Source organism: Toxotes jaculatrix, chromosome 15, assembly GCF_017976425.1.
Source record: "Toxotes jaculatrix isolate fToxJac2 chromosome 15, fToxJac2.pri, whole genome shotgun sequence".
Taxonomy (NCBI): domain Eukaryota; kingdom Metazoa; phylum Chordata; class Actinopteri; family Toxotidae; genus Toxotes; species Toxotes jaculatrix.
Window position 1 is genome coordinate 11,386,381 of NC_054408.1, and position 24,989 is coordinate 11,411,369.

Consider the following 24,989-nt stretch of genomic DNA (forward strand, 5'->3'; position numbering starts at 1 on the left):
TCTATATATTCAAATTGAATATATAGGTTTGCTAAATTTCTTTGGAAGCTATAGGTTGTAGTTATTTTAAAGATCGGTTTTACATACAGAACACGTGATCAGCTTCTGCAACATGATACATTATTATAGGTCAAACCACCTAAGAGCAGTGTATAAAGTCAACTTTGGCTGACTGGCCAAAACGTGGAATTGCTGCTCACCTATTTATCTAATAATGGCTCTATACTAAATTTTTCTATCTCACATTATACTGCTGATATCTCTGTACCTCTACTGCAATAAAACTATGAATGCGGTACTTTTACTCTTGGAGTATTTTATAGTGTGGTATTGCTTTTGTAAAAGATGTAAAATATCACAGTGTTTTAGTGAAAGCCATGATATTTAAATCTAGTAGCTATTACTGTTTTATGCAGTGACAAAACATACATACAGATTATATATTACTACAGTATCTAAAAAATGAAACCTTTCTGTGTGTGTGTGTGTGTGTGTGTGTGTGTGTGTGTGTGTGTGTGTGTGTGTGTGTGTTCATTTCATATGTTTTCCGGTGTGTGATCATTATTGATGTACAGTCCGGTATCACCGGTCATTTCCTGTCGGTTTCAGGTAGTTGTGATCTTACGGCCATGCCTTTGAAGTCACCTGCACGGCCGTCCTGTGGCCCTGGAGGGGAGGGAGGACATCTTTGTGTTCGTCGAGGAGGAGTCTGCTGGTTGACTTCCAGTAGCTGCCTGGCCACCGCCTTCTTTCTGCTGCCACCCCCCACCCTACCCCCCCTCCTCCTCCTCCTCCTCCTCCTCAGCCGCTACTGCAGCAGCAGCCCGGTGCCTCCTGGATCCATGAAGAAATCCCTCCTGCACGGCACCTTCCCCGCCACGATGGGCCGCAAGCCTTTGACTGCGTTGATGTGTTGATATTGAGATATTTCAGTTATCAAATATGAATCATGCATTTGATATTTCTGGCCACTTTGCTCGTCAGCATCCTTTCGCCCTGGCTTCATCCATCACTAGCGTCATCCGGTACGTATTGGCAATAGCCTGCCTGCTTTTTGTCACTTTCATCCCAAGAAATACGCCTTTCACTTTCTCCGTTTGGCAGAAAATAATATCTAACGATGTACTGCAGGTGGACTAAATCGTCTTTTTTTTTACTCACGAGGAAAAAAAGATTATTATATTTAATAAGCGGTGTCTTGCATGATGGTGCATGAGGGCAGACTAGAGCATCCCAGCATCTTTTGTTCAGCATATGAAAAATAGTGCTCTTTATTATGTATGACTACCACATTTGAATTAACAGTCACTGGGATATTATATGCTGGTGTTGTCTGAGGCTGTTTGGATTCGTATTGCATAATGGACACTGCATTTATGTGTCTGGTGCAGAGTTTTTCACTTTGGCAATAATCATATAAGCATATCAAAAGTAGATACTCATCAAATGAAGCGATTTGTATTCTGTGTGCTCAGTCAGTTTAATTGCCATATTTGGTTGTCAGCATACTCTGCCATATAACCAATCTTACTGAAGTGTGTCCTGAAGAATTGCAGTGAAGCCGTGGCCACTTATCTCAGTATTATCAATGCCTTTCATGAATAAGGAATGACAGCTGGCTCTTTGTATGCGTGTGTGGACCAGTCAGATTTTTTTCATGTATGTGCGGTGGGAATTTTCTTGCAGTTTCTCAAGAAGTAGAGGACAAGGCTGAGAGGGATGCAGTGCTAGCACTGCTGAAGCAACAGGCAACTGCAGCACCTGCTACAGACAACACAACACGCCATGCAGTAGAGCATGAGATCACCTACCCCTCGCGGTTGATCTACTACCTAAACGAGGACTCAGAGAGTACCTACCATGACCTGGACACTCGGGCCAAGAACCAAACCAAGGAAGGCCAGGTAAGCCAGCACAGGTGATACTGGGGATATGGTGAGGGGTTAATTTTTTGAGAAATGCAGTTGTGATCAATAGCAAGAATGTCTGGTCACTGTCTTTCATGTCATTTTGCTACTCAGGGTAAGAAAAAGCAAAGATGTCCACTTAAACAGACACAGCACATGCTTTACATGTGTCTTCAAGAACTGGAATTGTGCCAGAGCGTCCATGCTGAAGGAAGCCTTTCTTCCAGTTTACCCACTGTACATTACTGTCATTCATTCACCACATCTGTTATTTGTTCGTTGTGCTGTAGACGATGTTGTTGGCCGACTCTGGGGGGTTTTTGCTCTGTACACTGATATAATCTATTTTAATACTTTGCAAGCTGCCGTCATCTGCAATGACCACTCTTTCCTCCCTTAACAGGCAGTCCACCTCGCCCAGGCCAGTTTCCAGTTAGAGGCATTTGGCTCCAGATTTGTCCTGGATCTCACATTGAACAAGTAGGTCCTCCTTACCTTATCTACCTACAGTAATTTGTTTTAGATAAAAACGATTGACTTTGTCGCTAAAACTCAGCCACTGTGGTCATTGATTGTAACAAACTGCTAGACTGTGGTTTAAGTTCCAGTGAGAGTGATTTGTATGTCTCTCTCAACGGTATCTTTTGTCAAGGTCGTGTTGTAATCCTGCAATGTGCAGGTGGTTGAAAATTGCAGGACGTCAGAATCTTCATTCATCCTCGGGTTGAGAGGGGCAGGGTAAACTCTGTCCAAACATCCCTGCAACACCAGATCCACACTGACACTCTTTCTACAGATTTTAAAGAAAATACTCTGCAACACAATTCAGGAAATCATCATAGGAAAGCTATTTTTTAATGCAGGATCATTTATTTTTACTAACTTTAACATAGGCTAAAAGGTAGGAAAAGTTGAGCTACAATTTAAAAAAGTATTGAATTGAAAGAAGGAAAAACCACTTTGGTCATGGTTTCAAAATTAGAATCTGATACTAGTAATACTTGCATCTCATTGGTCCAGAAAAGAAGTAACACTCAGAATATTATTATAATCAGGCCATATATGATCAAAACCAGTATAAGACTCAAAAGCAGGGTGCTAATGTTCATGTAAACACAACACAATCATTAAGATCACCTCATTAAGTTGTTTGACTATGAAGAGATCAAATTCCATAGAGGCGACAGTGAATGTCTGGCCTTGGGCTCCAAAACGACCTTTATCATCCTTGGGTGTATCTGGGCACGATACTGACTCTGTGAGAAAGCACTATGTGTCAGAGCTGAAACAAAAATGACAAAACTTGGGATTCCTCTATGTAGCTGACTGTTGCTTGTAAAGGATATGTACATCAGATTAGTCATTAATGCAGTGTCAGTCAAAAACAAATATATTCAGGGAAGCTGAATCCTACAAATGCTAAGAGCAGTCTTAGTTCAACTGCCAGACAAACTGTTTTTAGAAAATGATTTTGGAAAAGCCAAGTCTCTATCTTTAATGAGGTTTAATTGCTTCCATCAAAATGAGCAGAGAGGCAGTTATTCTGTGGTCTGTGATCACTGTCCCATTCAGAGACACAAGGCTCCGGATACTCAATGATATTGATTTACTCCCCTCACAAAGTAGCTGGTCTACATATGTGAAGGACTTAATGTACATGTGCACAAGGACTTAGAAATGCTGATTGAATTTCACACTCTTTAATGGGATTTAAAGTTGGATTCTATAGTGAAATATTATAATTTTACATTGTGCCTGTTTGAATGCTTACAGATGTTAAGACTTAGGCAAATTTGCGTGATTGGATATTCAGTCTGTGTGCTGGTGTGCAGTGTTTGGTTAGCAGCCTGTTCCTTTTTGGACAATGCCAATAAGGCCCTTTCATACCAGAGCCATCACAGAGGAAGTGTCATAAACCTAGCTTACTGTGAACTTATTTTTATTTTGCAAAAACACTGCCTGGAAATCTTTACCAGGTCAATTGAGGGCATTTTATTTAGTTTGATTACTGCTGACATGCAGTAATTAAGTGAAATGATGTTGCAAATCCAGCTCTGGATGCTCTGCCATCTTTTTAGTACTTTGAGTTTGACTTCAGTGCCAACGTAGAGGCTGACAAAGTGCAGATTTCAGCTGTTATCTGCGTCAAATAGTATTGGGCTTGTTGTGCAAATGCACAAGGTCAGACAATGTATAAGAGACTCCAGAAATGTTGAATTTGCTAACGGGCTTTATGCTGTCTGGAAAACACATATCTGAAGGGGTTGAAGCTCATGTATCAGGAAGGCCAGTGGGAGACAAGTGTGACCTTGATTCCCAGCTGTTTGCTTGCTCTGTAGCTTATCTGTGAGATACATGAGCTAACTTCAGTGTGTGCCTTTTTTTTGTGTGAGAACAGGGGTTTGAATTCTGCTTGGTGTTGTAGCTGCGACAGTACTGATCTAAATATAGATAGGTCTGCAACCTGCCAATGGGTGCTACTTTATCTCCTCACCTCTTACTGTACCTGGGGTTGTAAACCAAGGAGGTAGATTTTCCCACTGAAAAGATGATATTTTTTAGATAATGAAAATCTCACAGTGATTGAAACTTTTTATGTTTGTTTACCGTTAATGGGACAAGTCACGTCCCTACGATGGAGCTGTGAACATCTTTGGTGCTGCTGACCCTTCCTTGGAGTGTCTTTGTTTATTTAGTGCTCAGAGCAGATTATTTCTAGGTGTTGGAGGTTTAGACAGCATGACACAACTGCACCATATGTCACTACAGAATTCAGAGCTGCATTTGATCTGGCGCCAGACGTAAGAACCCCCCCCCTGCAGTTTTTTGGTCCTCCCTCTCTGCCTCGCCTCTGTCTCGCTTTCCTCTGCTGCTGCTGCTGCTGCTGCAGCATTGTGACACTCAGTCTCCTGTGGACTAAGAGACCTCAGGGCAGAACTTCCTTCTTATGGTCTCCACTCACATATCCACAGATCTTGTACATACAGACACTCATACACACACACACACATTTCAAGACAATCAAATTCCAATGCTCGGCCCCTCCATGTTTTGCAAGGCTGCCCACCACCCACACCCACTAACACACCACTACTCTCTGGCGTGGCTCACTCTGCTCTCCCTGCCTCATCTGTCAAGCTAAAAATAGGCCCCTCACTCAGGAATCTCTCTCACACACAGCAGCATGTCTCGACTCTCCTCTCGTAATGGTGCACTTCCTGCTCACATGCTGCTGAGCATCACTCAAAACCAGCATCACACTGCTGGTGTCACAAGACAGATTCATCACTTCCATCTTTTTTTTTTTTGTTTTTAATTTTTTTAATTTCCTTTTTTTCCTGCTGCGACACCACTACATGTCCACGGAGAGGGAGGATATTTGTGATTTGCAAGGTTACTCAGAAAAAAAGCGCCATTGTGGCAGAAATCGCAGCCTCTTGAAATCAGCTGTCAGCTAACAGATTGAGTGTGTGTAATGGTGAGGGATGCTGACTCAGACAGTGGGAACTGCCTGGAGGACTGTTGTGTTCAAGGTGAAACCGAGGCCTTACAGTCTTTTATCACATTACTCAGTTTTTGGATACTCTTACGTGTTTCTGTTCCTGTTATGTGGGCTGTTTCACAACCAGTTATCCAATTTTGGGAGATTTGAGGAAGTCTTGTAAAATGTAGCTTCAGATGAATGTCTTACTTCGCCTTGATAACTTAAGGCTACTTTGCAAAATTAGTGAATAAATGCGCTTGAGTTTCTATTTTGCATCTTATTATGTCAAAATTTATTTGCATGTTTTTGAAAGATTTTTCATTTCACCAAATGCAGTTTTGTTTGTGCAGCCTCTTGTGATTATAATTAATTATCCTCAGAAGTAAAGGCATCATAATTTTTCCTGAGGGCAGGCAACATTTAACATCTGTGGTGCACTCTTGAGATGCCATGAGGCATGCCATGTTTGTGCAGGCTAACCCAGGCACTGTGGTGATGACTGTTCTTGTTTAGACACCGACCGAAGCAGGGCTCAGTGCTTGTTTAAAACCACAGTATGTGAGTCAGAGAAAGCAAAGTCAGACAGACTCTTGTGTGTTTAATTTTCACTGCATCACATCCTTCCACCCTAACCAACTACATTCTCTTGTGTTTTTCAGTGACTTGCTGTCTTCAGATTATGTTGAGATCCATTATGAAGGGGGAAAACCTGTTCTATCAAAGGTAACGTCTTTCGTAGTTTTGACCAAAATTGCTAAAATACACATCTTGTTTATTATTTTGGTGGAGTCTGGTTCTTTTATACCTTTAGCTGGAACAATGTGTGCTGCTCTTTTCGTTTTGTATAGTCATGCACATTGTTGGTAAAGCTAAAGGCACAATTCTGGAAAACAGGCTTTGAAACTTAAGACAGGAACAGGTGTAAATGTTTGATTTCCTGTCAATCAGTTTGCTTGTTATGCTTGATTGCCAGTCCTTCTGCAAATTGATAATCAAATTAACACTGCAGCTGTCACGTGTCATCCAAAAAAACTGCCATTGCATCTAGGAGATCTGATTCACAGACTGAGGAAAAGAACAAAATGTACAGGAGTAAGAGATAGATGGATGGATGGATGGATGGATGGATGGATGGATGGATGGATAGATAGATAGATAGATAGATAGACACTTGCAGAGGCAGATCGAAACATGAAAGTACATGGTTTTTATAGAACAAAAGGAAAGAGGGAGGGAGAGAAGAAAACAGGTTGGAAATGAGAGCTGGTTTCTCCTGCTGCTGCTGCTGCTGCTGATTCAGGCAGAGGGCTGGGCTGGGCATACTGAAGCTGAATCAGCAGGGTTTTGCTCCCCTGCAGCCTCCTGCTGGAGCTCTGGTCACGTGACCAGGGAGAAAAAGCACTCTGCAGTAACAGTGCAGCGTGGGATGGGTGAAGTGAGAAAGAGAGAGAGTGAGGGAGAGGCAGAGAAAGAGAGAGGGGGAGGATGTCCTCCGCTCACCCTGGCACCCTGTCTGACAGCTGAGTCACAGATAGTGCCAGGACCCACCTTGCAATGTATTAGCTTCTTAAAACACACATCTTAACAAGCACAGACCCCCCACCCCACCCTGCAGAAACAAACTGCATACATGCCAAACCGACATCTGTGAGGCAAGCTGTTGCATCCTTGGAAATGCTAAAAAAATTCAAGCTCAACATAATTAAGCAGAAATCTGACACATTCACCATGTAATGAATTTTATAAGCAGTTTTGTGTGTTGTGTTGCCAGTAATGCAGCTTTATTTTTGGCCATGGTTTGCTGTGATGCTTCATTAGCACCATGTTTTCGTCTTACAGGGCGGTGAGCACTGTTACTACCACGGCCAGGTGAGAGAGAACAGCAACTCCCATGTGGCCTTATCTACCTGCAACGGGCTGCAGTAAGTGAACAGCAGAGCTGTGTGTAATCCTCGTCGTGTTCAGAATATCTATCTGGCTACACTACTGCTCTTCAGCTCCTATTGACTCAGTATCACATGGCTTCTCTCCCTTTTCTTCTCTCTCTGCCCGGGCAGTGGGATGTTTGACGATGGAGAATATGTGTATCTAATTGAGCCTTTACAACAGACTCATTCAATCGTAAGTCATTACCTTTGCCAAAATATGTGTCACGCAAATGTTTTTCCCCTGCACAACACATGCACAATGCTCTCTGCCGTTCTGTCAAGGACTCCTTGTTTTTACAGGAAGGAGCAGAATCAGATGTGATAACAAAGCATGTCATATCAACTAGTCAAAAGCATCAGCTTATGTTCTAATATAGCCTGTTTGGACATTGTTTTAATCATGATTTTATGATATAATATGCTGCTATAGAAAAAAAACATTCTGTTTTTAACTTTTTTTGTAATGTCTACATGCTAACATCCTACACTAACATGGTGAACATGGCAAACATTATACCTGCTAAACATCAGCATGCTACCATTGTCACTGTGAGTGTGGCTCACAGTGAAATTACCACATTAATTTGGACCCACAGACACATATCATGTCATATGATCATATGATGTTACCCACAGTAACATCATATGATCACATCTTCACAATACTGTCCTGTTAAAATTTAAAAATAATGTTCAATTGTCCTTCAGCCCTTCTTAGAAGTGTTGCTGTCATCACTGTGGTTATTTCAGATTTAGCTTGTCATATATGGCACGCAGCTCAGTGTTGTTTGTCCATATTTGTTTTTCACATTCATCACAGTCATTCACTACACCCCAGTTCAAGTTCCTATTTTACATGAAAGTTAAATCTTGCCTAACACTTTCCATAGTAAACACTTCCCCCACCCAGCACCAGTGCCTGCTTGTACCAACTCCTAACCAATCTTTTAACACTTGTTTGTCTCCTCACCTCAGGATACAGCTGCAAGGCCTCATAAACTAAGAAGAGCAGCCTCCCTTCACTCTGTCAATGATTCCGAGCAACAGGGTAAGGGTTTCCATCACTGTCGTCTATCATCTTATGTAACATCCTCCATCAGTCCTCCACCTCTGACCTTCACCACACCTCTATCCGGTCATTACCTTCCTCTCACACATGTCCACCACACAATATGGAAATACACAGGGTTTCTTTAGGTTGGTCAAGAGCGAACGGTTTTAATTGTTATAACTGAATATTTTATGATATCTGTTGTGTTTTTTTTTTAGTCTAAAAGTAAAAACACATGAGGAATTAACTGGAATTAATTTATCAGTGTGAGATGCTGTCAAAAAGACCAGTTTACTTTTTTTTTTTTAATTTAGCATGAGATGTTGTGTTGCTCCCAATTCTACAATTTTGCCAAGTTTCATACCTCTACTCTGATCCATCATACTTGATTTAACACGGTGCTCTGGTAAAAACAAGTTCTGGTACAAAAAAAAAAAAAGACAAACATGTTTCTGTGGGCCTGAACTCATCAAAGAAGCATACCCAGTTGTAAACACTTAATCTGTGTGTTTAAGTCTCACTGTTTCCCTGTGTGTACGCTCCCAGTGGAGGAGGAGGAGGAGCAGCTCTTCTCAGAGCTGGATGACTTGTCCTGGCTGAAGCGCAGGAAAAAGCGAGCTGTAAGTTATGCAGCAAACTTCAGTTCTCCCACCCTTGAATGGTTATACAGTGAGTGTACAGTAGTATACAAACTTGTGCTGGTACTGGGACTAAAAAATAGATGTTTGGGACTATGTGGTCATTGCTGTTTGTTTCTGGTTTTCATTTGCAGATGCCTCGCAGTGTATTTGAGGAGATGAAATATTTAGAGATCATGATTGTCAGTGACCACAGTATGGTATGTGTTCTCATTGAAAGCAACAACAACGATGTGAAATGCTTGTTTCTGACTGACTTTCGTTTCTGGATTGACTTTATTTTATCTTTTCCTACCATATAACTGGAAGTTTATCATATATTCCTAAGAACTCATTAACATTTTACACACACACTGCTTTTTTATTTTCACAACAGGGAGCAGTGTCACTGAATGTGCCATGCTGTATTGTGTTTGCAACGAGTCACTTCTTTATCGCTTACTCATCTTCTCTTTTGTTCTTGTTGTTTGTGTCTGCAGTATAAACGACACAAGACCAAGCAGCACACGAGGAATTTTGCCAAGTCAGTGGTCAATCTCGTGGATGCTGTGAGTAAACTCTTTAATTACCCTTTGAGTGGCAGTGTCAGTCAGCATCACTTGGCTTACCACTTTGGTCCAGACTCATATTTTTAGGAACATTTCTCAAGAACTATTGGATGGATTGCCATGAAATTTGGTGTAGATATTCCAAGCAATGAATCCTAATGACTTTGGCCATGCCCTGAATTTTTTTGTCTGGCGCCATCAGCAGGACAAAGTTTTCACTTATCTTGTAAAATGTCTACATCAGATGGACTCACAGAAATTTTGGTACAGACATTCATGTTCCCCAAAGTATTAACCCTAATGACTGGCTTTACTTCTAGCGTTGTTTGGTTTCTGACCAAATTCTTTTCCATCAGTCTCATGTATTGGAGTAAATCTTTCAAACCCTGAGTCGGCCCCTTTATTCGTCTCATTGTTAGTCCTTATTGTGCTGGTGTTTGCTCTACGTTCTCGTCATGTGCATTAACACTCCCCTTGTTCCTCCCTGCTCCCGCTGTGCTACACCCCCTCGTCTGTCCTCCTCAAAGGGTTCAGATTCAAACTCACACCCGGTGTTGTTTTCCTCTCCCTGTGCTGTTGCTTCTCTCTCTCTCTCTCTCTCTCTCTCTCTCTCTCTCTCTCTCTCTCTCTCTCTCTCTCTCTCTCTCTCTCTCTCTTTCTTTATTCCTCCCATTCACTGTGCACTTCAATGGCAGATCTTCAAAGAGCACCTACACACGCGTGTGGTGCTCGTTGCTGTGGAGATCTGGACAGACAAGGATCAAATCCCTATCAGCGTGAGGCCGTTGGAAATGCTACGAGATTTTTCCAAGTACCGGCAGCAGAGCATCAAGCACCATGCCGATGCTGTCCACCTCTTCTCGTAAGATCTTTATTTAAACAAAATCTGTTCTCATTACCTTTCAGTGCAGCTTTATATTTATAGCAATATTTAGGGATTCCTATAAATGTCCAGTGTTTTCTTTCATTTTCTTTTTATGTGCTAAGTTAAAATAACAAGACAAGTTGATGTTAACAGACTTTGGGATGGTGATGCAAGCACAATGAATAATATGAAAAAGTTTTTGGCAAAGAACTCCTTTTAGCCATCCATCCATGTTAAAGTTTTTTTTTACTATCATCAGACAATCTAAAATGTATATGTGTGTAAATAGGGGCCTTGTAGAAAAATGTTTTTCCTCTGTTTAAGTAATTTTTGTTGAACTTCATTCTTGCCACTCTCATGTCATTGTCTATGTTGATTTTTTTCCATATGTTGAAACTGTGCTTTCTGCAAGTCTGCAACCAGTTCTGAGACCCAACGGCTGGATGCAATGCAGCTACATAAAATTAGCTTAATGTAGCCTGATACATGCTGTGATCTTGTTCTCATAATATTCTCTCTGTATGTCTTTCTAAATTCATGGCACTCTCATCACATCTGTGCTCACTGTTTATGTGGCTCACAGCTGTATATACCTGTCCGTGAAGCAGTACTGCGTGCACAGGAGTGAATATTTACTATTCACTTTGACTGTTGTTCGCGGTCTGTCTCTTTGTCTTTCATTATACTTGTAGAAATGTGACCTTCCACTACCGCAGAAGCAGTGCAGCGTACTTCGGGGGCGTGTGTTCTATAAGCCGTGGAGTAGGGGTCAATGAGGTCAGATTTGCCGTCCAACATCTGGTATCATTCTGTACATGGATCACAGAGTATGGCTGCGGGTGATTAATCCCTGCTCTCTGTTGTGTCCACAGTATGGCACCACTGGGTCCATGGCGGTGTCTCTGTCCCAGAGTTTGGCACAGAATCTAGGCATCCAATGGGACCCAGCATCCAAGAGAAGTATACATCAAGCATTGTTATCTCACATCTAGAATAAATCTATTCAGAGCCAAAATCACAAGGTTCAGGTCACTCAAATTACAAAAAATACATTTTCCACTCAGACATATTCAGACATTTCTAGTTTCACTGAGGACCCTGTGTTTGTTCATCTCAGGCAAGGCTCCTCTTTCTCCTAGACCCACTGTGGTGGAATGAACTCAGAAGTCAGGACAGTGGGCTAAAAACCCACCTCAGCAGCCTATGCTAGCACATACATCACATTTCTAAGGAAAAACAAAGAATAAATTAATTTAAAAAAAAAACTCTCAAGTATACTCTATTCAATTCTTGATAACATCTAGTTCTAGTTCCTCTGGCGGTTAAATACACTTCTTTTACATTGTTTTGGACAAAAGTGCCTAAGGACTGTAATATAATTTGCTAAGGTTTTGTGATATCCAGCACTGAGGCCTCCATCGTTCTTTTTGTCCCCTGTCATTTGTTGTCTGGTAGAAAATAGTTCTCTAAAACTGTCCTCATAGAGGTCTGTGGTTTGATTTTAATCTGAAACATGGTTGTTGAAAAGGCACATTTCTTTTGAATTTTTCAGATGTCACTTTTCACTGCTTTGAACACCAGAAAAGGTTGTTATATATTTGAGGACCAGACATTTAAATGTCTTATGGCTTTTACAACAGCAGATGGCGCCTGTAAAACAAAAAGGTGCCTTTTAATAGGAGTAAACTGCCTCTTCACAACCCCAGTGCCAGGGGTGACAGATGGGGATATGCACTGACTGTCTTTGAAAACGTGGTCTAAAAGTCGACTAAGTTGAGTTGAGTCAGGATTTGTGCCATCAGTTTTAAGATCACAGTGCTTAATGAGGCAGAGTTATCAAAGCATCTGCTGTTCATAATTGCAAGCTCAAAAAAAAAAAAGAAAAATGCTAGCCATCAAAGAAATTCCTTTTATAGTCCCAAAACTGGTCAAGCTTGATCGGAGAGTGTGAGTATGAAACACATACCCACACTCACAACTCTCTCGCTCTCTCTCACCTTGTTTCTATGTGTTTTTTCTTTACTCTCGTTCCTATTTGCAGAGGAATGCGGTTGTTCCGACTCGTGGACTGGTTGCATAATGGAGGATACTGGGTAATGTCCAACATATCCCCTAGACACACACACACACTTAAGAGAAGGATAGTGTAACAATTACAGGTGCTTATTCATGTGCACTCAATAATGTAGTTATCACCACCCTGGGAGTGCAGTAATAATGTTAGGTTATACATATTTACGTTATTTTCATAATTCAGAAACTCTATATAATGTCAACCTTTGTTTCGACACTTGGTATAAATGGGATCAGTGAGCTTTTATCAGCTACTGTTATGTGAGAAGCATTTTGTACCATGCTTCCAGTTGTGGCTAATTATCACTTGGTATTCCCTCTCTTCAGGGTTCAACACCCACGGAGGTTTTCCAAATGCAGCATCTCAGATTACAAGGAGTTCCTCTTGAAAGGTGGAGGCTCCTGTCTATTTAACAGGCCAACCAAGGTCAGAGGCTCACTGCTCCGCCCCTTTCTTCACGTCACAGTTGTTGTAAATCACCCATGTACCTTCTGTACCCTTCAAACTCGACTTGTCTTCTTTCGGCAGCTGTTCGAGACAACGGAATGCGGGAATGGATTTGTAGAAGTTGGAGAGGAGTGTGACTGCGGAGCGAGAGCAGTGAGTTTCATTGTACTTCAGTGAGTCATGTCTGTCTGTTGTTATCTTGATTTTTCAGATGGGTGAAGCTCATTTTCTGCTTATATTCAGGAATGCTACAAGGAATGCTGCAAGAAGTGTTCCCTTGCCAATGGGGCACACTGCAGCGATGGCCCATGCTGCAATAACACATGTCTGGTATGTGTTTGGTCTTCTCTCAAAGTTCAAGAGCACAAAATATTAATTTATGCAGCCTAAATTTAGACTTTTCCCTTGGCTTCTTTCCTTGCTAGTTCTATCCCCGAGGATACAGTTGCCGCTACGCTGTGAACGACTGTGATATCTCAGAGACCTGCTCTGGGGACTCTGGACAGGTGTTCTTACGTAGCATTGTCACATTTTGGTTTCATGGTTTCAAACAGTTCACTTTTGTCATTCTGTACATTTTTAAGATGATTTTTAATGTGCATGTTTAAGAAATCATATGTTTATCGCTTTTTGCAGTGCCCTCCCAACCTTCATAAACAAGATGGTTACCTCTGCCAGGTTAACCAGGTATGCAGACTGATGACGTTTGAAAGCTTTTTTTTTAAATTTCTGCAAACAGGAGCAATCATGCACCAGAACAGCAGTTTGGGAGCAGCAGACCGAAAATATATTTATTCCGTTTTTTCTCTTTTTCTAACCATCTGAAGGGTCGCTGCTACAGTGGAGAGTGCAAGACCAGAGAGAACCAGTGTAAATACATCTGGGGGTCAAGTAAGATTAATACTCCTTTGCTTCACATTAGCCCTTATTAGTGTCAGTATCAGAGTATCACCGTACAAGGAACTTTAGTAGTCAGGAGCTGTGCAGTTCACCCCTCCTCTTTTATTTCTTCAGAGGCTGGAGGCTCGGAGAAGTTCTGCTATGAGAAGCTGAACACGGAGGGCACAGAGAAGGGCAACTGTGGAAAAGATGGAGAGAAATGGATCCAGTGTAGCAAACAGTGAGTTTCAAAGAAAGGCAGCATAAATTAGCCATGGTATTTCCCCGATACATGTCAGTTTTGCAGTACTTCTACACAGAGGTTGTGCTTTGGTCCTTAATTAATATTCTTTCCACAAATGCTGCAAATGCTGATATAAAGGGAAATTTAATATTCAATTATATTAGATGGGGAAGACCTGACAAGTCATAATTTGTGGAACTCTGGCATGTGTACAGATATCGTTCTGCTTGTCTTTTACAGTGATGTGTTCTGTGGCTACCTTTTGTGCACCAACACTGGCCGCAACCCACGCATCGGAATAATGAAAGGAGATATTACCACCACCTTCTTCAACCATAAAAGCGGGCAGATAGATTGCAGGTAAACACGTTTTTTATATTACTGTAGCTGTTCATATCCTAGAAACTTAGAGAATTAGAGTTAGTGTTCCTGTCACTTTTGTTTCAATCTTCCTGGTATGATTTTTTTTATTCCCTCCTTCTCACTTTTCATCTCCCCTGTCCTTATCCTTATCCATCCTTCCTCTCTTCACAGTGGTGGCCACGTCCTTCTGGATGATGAGACTGATTTAGGCTACGTGGAGGATGGGACTCCCTGTGGGCCGTCAATGATGTGCCTTGACCGCAAGTGTCTGCCCATCCAGGCACTCAACATGAGCACCTGCCCCACTGGACCTAATGGACAGGTGTGCTCTGCCCATGGGGTGAGTCCTGGTGTACACTGACCCACAATATACGCTTTACTCACTGTGGTCTGACAACTTGGGACAGACATCAACGATACATCTGTTGCCTACAAAACACGATTAACAGGTCTCCTCTTTAGTCAAACATTAACTTTAGTCAAACATAAACATAAAACAACATCTCTGTTCGACTTGATCTGTACTTGCTATGATGTCATGCAAACAAAGGACAATGAGCGAGAAGAATACAGACTGACAAGACTGGTCTGATTAGATTATTACTTCAGGAATTCCTGTACAGGATGTGAAGGCCGTCGACTGCAGCTTTTTGTCACTGCCCTCTGCTGACATCGGCCTGCACTTGTCCTCTTTCCAGGCGAAGCACAGACACACGTTTTGAATGAGCCTAATAGGAATGATGAGGGTGTAAGTTGTCCCGCCCTCACAAGCGTAACAAAACTGAACAGGAGAGTGATGGAGATGTCAGTCGATCACAGTCTGTACATGCAGTCCTGCAAAGAGGTCCAATCTGTCTGAGTTCCATTTTGCTGCTTGCTCTCTGTGAAAATATCATGATTTACTGGAACAGATGAATAGAACAGAGACATTGTTAAGGGATGAGTAACGCCCTTGATTTTCCATGTAACAAGTCAAAATATCTGCTGTGAAGTGTGAGTGTCAGTGTGCTTCAGTGGCTTTAGTCACTGTTGTGTAATTCAACCAACTGGACTGAGTCCTACCTGCTGTTAGAAATGTTTGCATAATTAAATGCCTTTACAAGGCTGACTTGGCTAAAAATTTCATAGTAGGGGCTGTGATAGAATTAATCGAGATCAGTCTTCACAAGTATGTTTATCAGCCTTTCATGCTATATGATCATATTTACTCTGTAGTAATTGTTTATGTTGGGGTCTGTGTTATCTGTGGAGGAACAAAAACCTATTAATGTCCAATTTAAAGACGACTGCTGAGGATCTAGTGTGTCAGCATATTTAAAGCTCTTACGCTCCCCTCATCGCCTCATCTATTTCTGTCTCTTTTGCACAGGTGTGCAACAATGAAGCCACATGCACCTGTGACACCACCTGGGCAGGGACAGACTGTAGCATGCCTGACCCGCCCAAAGAGCCTGAGGCCACTCAGGACGAAGGACCCAAGGGTCGGTTTCCACCTCTTTCAGCCTCTGGCACCTGTTGTGACACACGCTTTTATATGCATTCATTTAATTTAGCCAAGATTCACGCTGACATATACTGAGTATATACTGTATATTTTGTCATTCACAGTCACACTGCTAGAGCTGAGTCAGCACAGATTCCTAGACGCGGGTTTCACAGGTGTACTCATGCCGTAAAGACTAAACATGTAAAACAGCAGGTGAAGGTGAATATAAGAGCAGTGTTACATTTATTTAGTTTGATTCAGGAGATGAAATGAACACACAATTCAGCTGTGCACCTGATGGTTTGGCTACAGGGGAGTCGGGGAGGTGGTTAAGGGGGTGGGAAGCATCACAGAGGGAACCGTGTCTCTTCATCCATGACTCTGAAGCAGAAGCCTGCTGTTTTCTTTTTTTTTCTTTTTTCTTTTTTTTTTTGACAGGGTGGTAATAATGCTCCTTTTCCCTCTGCACAGTGAGCGTGGCCACTAACAGGCTGATAGGGGCAGTAGCAGGGACCATTCTGGCCCTGGGGGTGATTTTTGGAGGCACAGGGTGGGGAATAGAGTAAGCATCTTTAACCCTTTCACAGCTCTTCCTCTCATAGTGGTGCCTCAGTGTGCGGGCGGTCTCGTGAGCCGGCCTGAGCCCGTGTGTGCGTCCCGGTGGCTTTGTGTTTTCTTGTGTGTTGGTGATGACCATATAATTGTTATGTGATTGGATGTTTTCAGTGTTGTGTGATTGATTGATGGATTCCCCTCTGCCTCCTCCTCCTCCTCTTCCTCTCCTGCCACTTCCTGTTGTTCCCCATTACTACAAGCCTCTTTCTCCATCCTCTTACTTCCTCTTCTTATCCCTTTTCTTTCTCTTATTCTTAGTCGTTATGTGGTTGCTCCTGTGATCCTCTCCTTTCTGGGGCATGTGGGGCATTTAGATGGAAAACAGACCTGAGAAGTGTCCAGTTAGTGACCTGGCTTGTCAGTCAGTGGTAGGCTGTGTGGTGACTGGGACCCCTAAAAACATTTTCTGCCGCTCATACTGCAGGCCACATATACATCACCTGTCAGTCTCTGTTTAACTAAACCTTTACAGTGATGGATACCCAGGGTCTAGTCTTCTGCACAACCTAAACAAACAGACCACTGATAATCACTACGTCACCTGACACCAGATAAATGTAAATATTCACACTAAAGGGGGCTGAAAAGCATGCAAAAAACATTTTCAGATTCAGTCATTTTACTGTACTAGTATACCTATGGTTATGTTTTCTGTTCCATGTGAAGTCATCATTGTACGCTTACATGTTATTGATACAGTAAAGGAGTACAGAAACTCATGTCTTTTTCCCCATAACCCTTTACAGGTCCTAGTGCCACCAATCTAATAATAGGCTCCATCGCCGGAGCCATCCTTGTGGCTGCCATAGTGCTGGGGGGGACTGGATGGGGCTTTAAGTAAGCAACACGCCGCATGCCTCTCCCGCTGTAACTCTAGCATCCCTGCTGCTTCTAGACACCAGGGTTTGAGCTCCTGCTACAGAAAATGGACACCGCACAAACATAAAGCATTTTATATTGAATAGTCTTTCTTAAAAGTGTGACAACACTGAGACAAACACCCTTAACCTGTATCTGAAATGCTTCATCCATCGTGCAGTCCTGGTTTATTTTCCTGAAGAGGGTGTGGATGATGTGCAGGGTACAGATGTGTAGCAGGTGAATCGGAGAGACACTGGGGGTCGTCTATGCATTTGTAGCAGAACCTCAAACTGATTGGACGGGCAGAGCTCAGTGCTTGACATGCATGTTCAGTGAAGGGCCTAATAACAGAGGTTCTCACAAAACAGAGGTGAATGAATACTTTATAGAGCTAAATGTTTTTTTTTAAAAAAAAAGCTTGTATAAGCCTGTATTAACAAGTTAAGATCTTATCTCTCCTCTGAAATACAATAGGCCACTAACATATCTCTGTGTAGCTAGGAAATTTACTCTATTCTACAATAGATTATATGTAATAACTACCGCTAATTAGCCTGATGTCTTGAGCAACAGGGGTGTTACACATCTTAATCTAAATAGGTCTAAGGAGTAAACGAGAAATACAGTCGTGCAGCCACCAAAGCATGCCAGGTAGCAAAGCATCATGGTTGTCACTAAAACAAAAAAGAAAGAAAAAATAAGAAACAAAACATTTCTGCATGTTGACTTGTTGACTTGGAGGAGGTCAGTTCATTGCACAAAGGCTGAGCCAAACCCAGAGTTGATGTGGTCCGGGGTTGTCTTGCTCTCGTCACTTCCATGATCTTTTTCTCAGTCCGTTACTGTTTGAGGGTGAGACTTTAAATGGAGTGGTGAGAGCGACAGAGAGAGAGAGAGACAGAGACAGAGAGAAGCCAGGACCTTTTTGTTGGTTGCAGCCTTTGTGCCATGGCTGGCCACACCCACCTTGATGGCCAGGCTCCGTCCTAGAGCAGAGCAGGACTCTCGGACCCGCCCACACCAGCTGCCATTGCTGCCTGCTTCACAGACCTGGTACAGACACAGCGCATTGCACTGCATGAACCACGCACAGCAATAGTGCCACCTTCAACTGGCCTACTATTGGAACAGGTGCATGACAGAGTGATAGAAGCCCCACAACAAGCCACAGTACGGGGAGGTTATGCATCACTCCTGTTGTTGTATTCGTTGTTGTCCCACTGTTGTGGTAGTAGTTATTGTTGCTGCTGCTGCTGCTGTGGTTGTTGTTTATGTGGTTGTGTCCTCTTTCCCTCCTTTTATAGAGTATATTTTATTTTAGCTCTTTTCTCCCAGGTGGTTATGTTTTGAGTGGAACTAATGTCTTTCCCATCAAAACTGGTAATGAGACATGTCTCCAACACTTCTTCACCTTGTAAACCGATGTTGCACGCACAAGCCGGTCCGCACTTGTCTGCAAAAAGACAACAGAGGATGTTTATATTCACAGACCTTCAGTATTCACGTTTCGTTCAGTTATTAGCTTATTTGAGTGAGTAGGTTTTTTTTTTTTTGTTTGCATAACACAAAAGAAAATGTGAAAACTGAAGTAGATTAAATGCTAAATAGAAGTAACCTCTTGGCACTGGTCCTCAGCGTGGACTCAACAAAAATGCAGTCTTTCATACTGTACATCAACATAAATTGAGAGGTAAAGGTTTGTGCATATAAATACTTCAGATTGTCTCTGCAGTCAAGGTCAAACTGGCCAACGTGGACCAGCCTTTCCTCAATTCAGTGTCTTCAGCATTTTGATCTTGGAGCGCCTCAAAAACTGCACAGATAACAGCGGTGAATGTTTTCATTTCATTTCATTGAATATAACAAGTGAGTTAAAAGAGCTGTTTGCAGCATTTGCTCGTGAGTAAGATTGTGAACTGAGGAGATGAGTGTGGTTGCTTGTCCAGGTTGCACTATCTGTGTTAACAGAGTTAATTGTGGCAAACACTGACTCCTGTTTCTTGTCTCCTTCTAAGAAATGTGAAGAAACGGCGATACGACCCCAACGCCACAGCCATTTAACCCAGGGAGAGATGGCAATCACAGATGGACTCCTCCAAGGCTTCCTTAGTTGGCTACCTGACAGCTGGACTGCACTTATTGCTGCTGATTTTTGGCATTAGATTTACTTGAAAAAGACATAGTGGACATTTTAACCAATTCCATCGTAGTGACATAAGAAATGCAGCCTTTTCAACTTCACCTCACTCATGTAACAACCCCCACCCTCGCCCACCACCCTGATCTCTAGAGTGACAGAGCTCCTCTTCCCATCTTTAGTGCCAGTGCACAGGCGTTCAGGCGGAATCCACACCACTCTCTCACCTGGCATGATTATCCGCACAAAGCGTACTGCTTGCTGGCCTCCCCCCCGCCCCCCGGCATGAAGAGCCCTCTTTATAGGGCTCTGCATGGCTATGAAAGCTATGAATATACAGCAAAAAGCATACAAAGAGAAAAAAAGGAATTATCCAGTGGAGGAGATAGCCTCGTCAAAAACCAAACCCAGTGGAAAGCCGGTTGAAGCTCCTATAGTTCACATTTATGTGCTGTAGATGAATAAGGAGGCTGCATGTGAGGACCCTAGAGGGCAGTGCAGACCACATAGTAAATGCACACACGCGAAACTGTACATAAATAAGGAGTTCAGGTTTGGAATTATCAGCATATTTTACAAGAACATCAATTGCTTTTGTTTTTTATCTTAGCATGTTGTATAGCGGGTGTTTTTGGCAATGTTACCGAAAAAAAAAAGGCTGCAGTTATGATTTGGGCCTAAATTGTAGTCACACGCTGCACAGCCTGCTGTGATTGTCCCAGCAGAGGTCAAAAGGTTAGATTCACTTCAGGGGACAGAGCAGCTGTGGTGTCGAGGAGAAGCATGTCAGTTCTAGAGGGATTCAGACTGAGATCACATCAGATTAACGTCACAAGATTTCCCCCTGAAGTATCTTCAACAGTGACTCAAAAGCCAAAGAACCAATCACCTGAACATATGGATGTTGTTGCACACAGAGCACTTTCCCCTCTGTCTGCAGCCAGTGGTGCCTCTCCTACTGCTGAGGGCATGAAGTCTGTCCATGCAGGCGCTCACCTATCCAGCCAGGTCTAACTTAACAGTCCTCATCAACACCCACTATACTGGCTTTGCCTTTTGCTCTCATAAACTCTTAGTAGAAATCAAGTTCAGCTCTACTGGTAACGCTGCATGCAGTCACTATAGTGGGCTTATAATTCTATATGGGAGTCCCCAAAATCCGCAAGAAAAATATGCTACAAAAGATAGGTGCATGTCAACAACAAAAACATTTAACTTTTATTTACTATGCAAAGAGAGATATTGCACAAAAGTATGGGTAATAATGATATCAACATAGACATGGAATTACAAAAACCTCTGCTAATCAGCTAATCTTTTGTATCTGGCCACTCCCACATCTTGTTTCATTTCGCTTCAACGTACTCAAACTATGAATGGACAAATAAAACAAAAATTAAAAAAAAAAAAAAAAATCTGAATTCATATTTCCAGTGAAAAATGAGAGAGCACCCTTTTACATTTGTGGAACTGAAAATCATTTTTGTGTGTTTTTCATTCAGTCTGATATTTTTAATCACACACATGCGCGTGCACACTCACACAAACACACATGCACACAAACACACTGTATGGTGCCTGTACATATTGAGGCCTGAACAGTTTCCTTGTGCAGGGCTATTATTTCCAGTCCAGCTGATAGTTGGTGTGTTCCAGGTGCTGCCATAGCACTGGCATTGTTGTAATCCTCCATGTTACACATCGTCTGGTGTCCCTCTCTCACTGCATCATGTACAGTTGGACCGATGAATAAACTACTGACAAATTTTACCTGTGCTTTGATGTCCTTTTCTCTGCCAAGTCCTCAGTGAACTGATCCTGTCTCCTGGAGAATCACTGCTACAACAAACGTGAGCAAAAATTAAGCACAGCAACTTAAAGCAGATGACTCAATGCATGAAAGTAGGTGAAGTCACTTTTCCAAACTGCACACTGATGCCTTCAATTCAGAGAGAAGAGCAGAAACACAGACATGTCTCATGTCAAATGACCCAAACTGTTCTTTGGTAGACACATATGTATTCCTATAGAATCTTTATCAATACTAATGTTGCTCTGGAACTGCTGAGTGTGCATAGCTAACTATTTCAACTGTTGAGCCATTACTTTTAGATAACTTTGAATTATTATCCATTACTTTTATTTTCATAAACTATTGATCATTTTTAGCTAACAGTTTAAACTCACATGCTAATAGTTTTCATACACACTCAACTGCAACACAAGGTGTTTAGATGTTACAACTGAATCCATATGTATACTTTTAAAGCAAACTTCTTTCTTACTACTTCACAACCCACGTACTTGAGGTATTTGTACCCGAGGGGGTACAAATACCTCTGGTAAGGAAATCACTGATATGACCAGTTTGGTTAGTGTGTGGAGAAAAGATCACTGTGTATCTGTCATAGACATGTTTTTTCCCCCCTCATAGGACCCACTGAACAATAATAATTTCTCATTTAATAATAATAATTTGTGCCTTACTGCCTCACTTCCTGTCTAGAGGCATCCTAGCATTACATTTTGTATATGAAAATGGTATTCATTTAAAAGTTATAATTTAGGCTTTTTTTTTTTTTTTTGCACCATTAGAGGAGTGAATGACTGAGTAAAAAACCCAACTCGTACATTTAAAATTGGCCTCTCACTGTGAAAGTAATTACATTTGAGTTCAAGTATGCATGTGACATTTCAGTAAAAGCATAGAAATGTAACTCGTGCACCACTCTCTGGAACACTGTTCATCACTGAGCTTGTTTTTACTGCAGGCAGAACCTCCCAGGTTTCTGAGGTCAGATTGCTTATGTTTTCTGCTGCCTTTTAGCTATACATTAAGCACAATATGACATGTCACCTTCAAACTATGAATGAACATTCTGTAGTGCTTAAAAAAAAAAAAAACTTAAAAAACACAGATGTCAGTGGAGGATGCGATCCAAAAAATTGGAAAACTTTGGAAAACATTTTTGCACAGAACAAGGATTTTGTTCCACATCTCAGTGGATTTTGTTTCGCATCTCAGTAGAACCTGCACTAAGAACAGATCTCTTCAAGTACATCCAATCAATCGGCATCTATTTTGATAGCTGATTAGTCATTTGACATTTTTTGACTTTTCAAGTAAGAAAGTGATGACTTGCTGCTTTTCTGTGTCTTACATTATAAGTAAACTGTACATCTTTATGTTTTAGGCTGTTGGTTGGGTTAAAAAAGAAATCTGAAGATGTCCACTTGGGCTTTAGGGATTTTTTTTTCTTATATTTTATAGAAGAATGAATAGATTAATGGCAAAAATAATCAGCACAATAATAGTGAAACTAGATAATATTTTTTATTATTAAGGATAATAAATAAAGAAGTTGCAGCCCTACCTGTTCTATGAGGCAAATCCTTTAAGTTTGTCTCTGTACTGTAGCATCAAAAGCAACTGAACATTAAAGGTAAACTCAATTTCTCCCGTTGAGCAGGATCTTAATCTGCGCAAAGACATGAAATGTTATTTTTTATTAGTATGATACCAGGGAAGTCCCTTCAGTGAGGCATTCTTTACCTGAAAGTGTCGATCAGTTATGATCAGTGGCTGTATTGTCCCTAATGGTTGTGTGTGCAGAACAAACCTTAGAAATGTGCTTTTCACATGCTCATTAAACCAGAATATTTTGTTTTCATTTAACTGTAATTTAAGGGGTGATCCAACAGATGCTGAATTTTTTGCTCAATGTCCAACGCATGTGCATTATTATTAAATAACCAGAACGTATTAATTGCCGAATTTTACCTGGAAAATAATGCAACAAACACACTCAAATAATTACAGTAGCCTATCAATCAAGGTAGCACTGAGTAAAGGCAAGCAGTCCGCTAACTCTGTGTGCAAAGGAGGGAGGCACTGACGTCAGTTAAGACCCAACAGATATTTACCAAACTCCAATCAACATTATAGTCTTGTTAGTCTGCCCAGCTTTAGTGGTAAGTACATTGTTTTATTGGAAAATATTCCAACTGTTCTCTATTTAGGTAACGTTTATGTTAGTATTTATATTTAGGCCTAGTCGGCATATTTGTATTTGCAGAACAGATCATTACTGTTAACTCTGTTGAGTGTCAAGGCGAATTATTAGCCATTAATTTCAGTTTTCAGACTAGGAAACAAGTCAGTGTTAGGCTGTGTGTTTGCAGATGTAGTCCTCTGAGATGCATTAAGCTTATGCAACATTAACGTGTCATTTAGTTATACTTGTTCTTCCTCAACGTCACAAGTAATATCACCCAAAGAAGCAATTGTTGACAGAGACTTTTGTGTGATTTTCAGTGTTTTCTGAGCTACTAAACCTAATCGATCATTTAAAATCAGGCTGCTGTTGGTAAACTTTACCGAAAAAATCAATCGAAACAGCTGTCTGTGATGTGTCCTCTGCAGATGGTCCTGGTGCTCCTGAACATACCTCTGGCGACAGTGTTTGTGCTGAGCTGCATGTGTGCCGTGCCGCTGCAGGGCCAGAAGCCGGGTCAGGTGGACCCCCTGGCAACCCACCGGGCGAACCCGCAGTGCTGGGACTTCTCCTCGGCGCTGCTGCTGGAGATGCGCTCCCCGAGGATCGCTGACACAGTGCCCGCCTTCTGGGACATGATGGTGTTCCTCAGGTCGTCAGAAAACCGCAAACACACTGCGCTGTTCTGGGACCTGGCCCGGGTGTTCTGGGACATCTATGTGGACTGCGTGTTGTCCAGGAGTCACGGCCTGGGACGGAGACACATCACCGCTGTACACTCCCTCATAACTAACAGTAAGTGTTCAAACACACAAGCGCGCACACACACAAGAGAAGGTATTCATCTCAATGTTATAGCTCATAAATGACTTATTATATCATTGCTAATCCAGGTTTATTATTATTATTATTATTATTATTATTATTATTATTATTATTGTTGTTGTTGTTGTTGTTGAAAATATTTTTCCTCCAGCTGCTGCAGTGTAATCTGGGGCAAAATCAAAAGCTTCAATTGCCTGTCAGCTAACCTGCATTTACCTATTCACACTGAGGCTAGACATGGTTTGGTTTGAGAGACATAAGTATAGCAACAACCACTTGAGATGTGTATAAAGGCATGGGTACTTCCCGCTCCATGATACTTAGGCTTCGAAGGTGGTGGAGCTGCTTCAGGTCCATATCTGGAGCTCCTGTTGGATATGAATGGTGACAGAGCAGTTCACTTCACTGTTTGACTATGGTACATTAAAAGTTATCAGGCCAGTATATGATGCAACGCATATGTCCAGTAGTTTCTGTAAATGTTTTCATAGAAGATGTGGCTGATTGGAGAAATTTTGTTTGTTCGTGTGTGTGTGTGTGTGTGTGTGTGTGTGTGTGTGTGTGTGTGTGTGTTCTCCATAGAGTCCTTCAGGTTCAACAGCTCAGGTGTGAACTCCCAGGCATGGCTCAGTGTCAGAGTGA

At 41.8% G+C, this 24,989-nt stretch overlaps 2 protein-coding genes across 4 annotated transcripts; both read left to right on the forward strand.

Annotated features, from left to right (window-relative positions):
* Positions 1-759: 759 nt before the first annotated feature.
* LOC121194423 (disintegrin and metalloproteinase domain-containing protein 23) lies at positions 760-20,942 on the forward strand. Of its 3 annotated transcripts, none has more exons than XR_005895379.1 (26): positions 760-1,025; positions 1,687-1,904; positions 2,311-2,387; positions 6,051-6,114; positions 7,231-7,313; positions 7,449-7,512; positions 8,295-8,367; positions 8,917-8,990; positions 9,143-9,208; positions 9,488-9,556; positions 10,252-10,418; positions 11,114-11,198; positions 11,294-11,381; positions 12,463-12,514; positions 12,822-12,921; positions 13,024-13,095; positions 13,186-13,272; positions 13,368-13,448; positions 13,579-13,629; positions 13,770-13,833; positions 13,957-14,062; positions 14,306-14,425; positions 14,600-14,768; positions 15,798-16,133; positions 17,276-17,366; positions 19,406-19,444. XR_005895379.1 is itself a non-coding variant. In XM_041057301.1 (26 exons), the coding sequence occupies exons 1-26, from the start codon at positions 950-952 to the stop codon at positions 19,449-19,451; spliced, it is 2,355 nt and encodes a 784-aa protein (XP_040913235.1). In that variant the 5' UTR covers positions 761-949; the 3' UTR covers positions 19,452-20,942. The 3 variants fall into 3 exon arrangements, 2 of the variants coding, with proteins under 2 accessions (XP_040913235.1, XP_040913237.1); XM_041057301.1 differs by having other exon boundaries at positions 761-1,025; positions 15,798-15,909; positions 19,406-20,942; XM_041057303.1 differs by lacking the exon at positions 17,276-17,366 and having other exon boundaries at positions 761-1,025; positions 15,798-15,909; positions 19,406-20,942.
* Positions 20,943-23,935: 2,993 nt separating this feature from the next.
* Positions 23,936-24,760, forward strand: LOC121194760 (protein FAM237A-like). Its single transcript, XM_041057772.1, has 2 exons — positions 23,936-24,317; positions 24,672-24,760. Exons 1-2 carry the CDS (start codon positions 23,936-23,938, stop codon positions 24,758-24,760), a joined length of 471 nt encoding a protein of 156 aa, XP_040913706.1.
* Positions 24,761-24,989: the final 229 nt, after the last annotated feature.

Excerpts from the sequence above, each read along its gene's own strand:
- LOC121194423 (XM_041057301.1), top strand. The coding sequence starts at position 950 with ATGCATTTGATATTTCTGGCCACTTTGCTCGTCAGCATCCTTTCGCCC. Across the intron at positions 10,419-11,113 it reads GATGCTGTCCACCTCTTCTC|AAATGTGACCTTCCACTACC; the intron begins GTAAGATCTTTA and ends TTATACTTGTAG. Across the intron at positions 13,096-13,185 it reads GTGACTGCGGAGCGAGAGCA|GAATGCTACAAGGAATGCTG; the intron begins GTGAGTTTCATT and ends GCTTATATTCAG.
- LOC121194760 (XM_041057772.1), top strand. The coding sequence starts at position 23,936 with ATGTGTCCTCTGCAGATGGTCCTGGTGCTCCTGAACATACCTCTGGCG. Across the intron at positions 24,318-24,671 it reads ACACTCCCTCATAACTAACA|GCTTCGAAGGTGGTGGAGCT; the intron begins GTAAGTGTTCAA and ends CATGATACTTAG.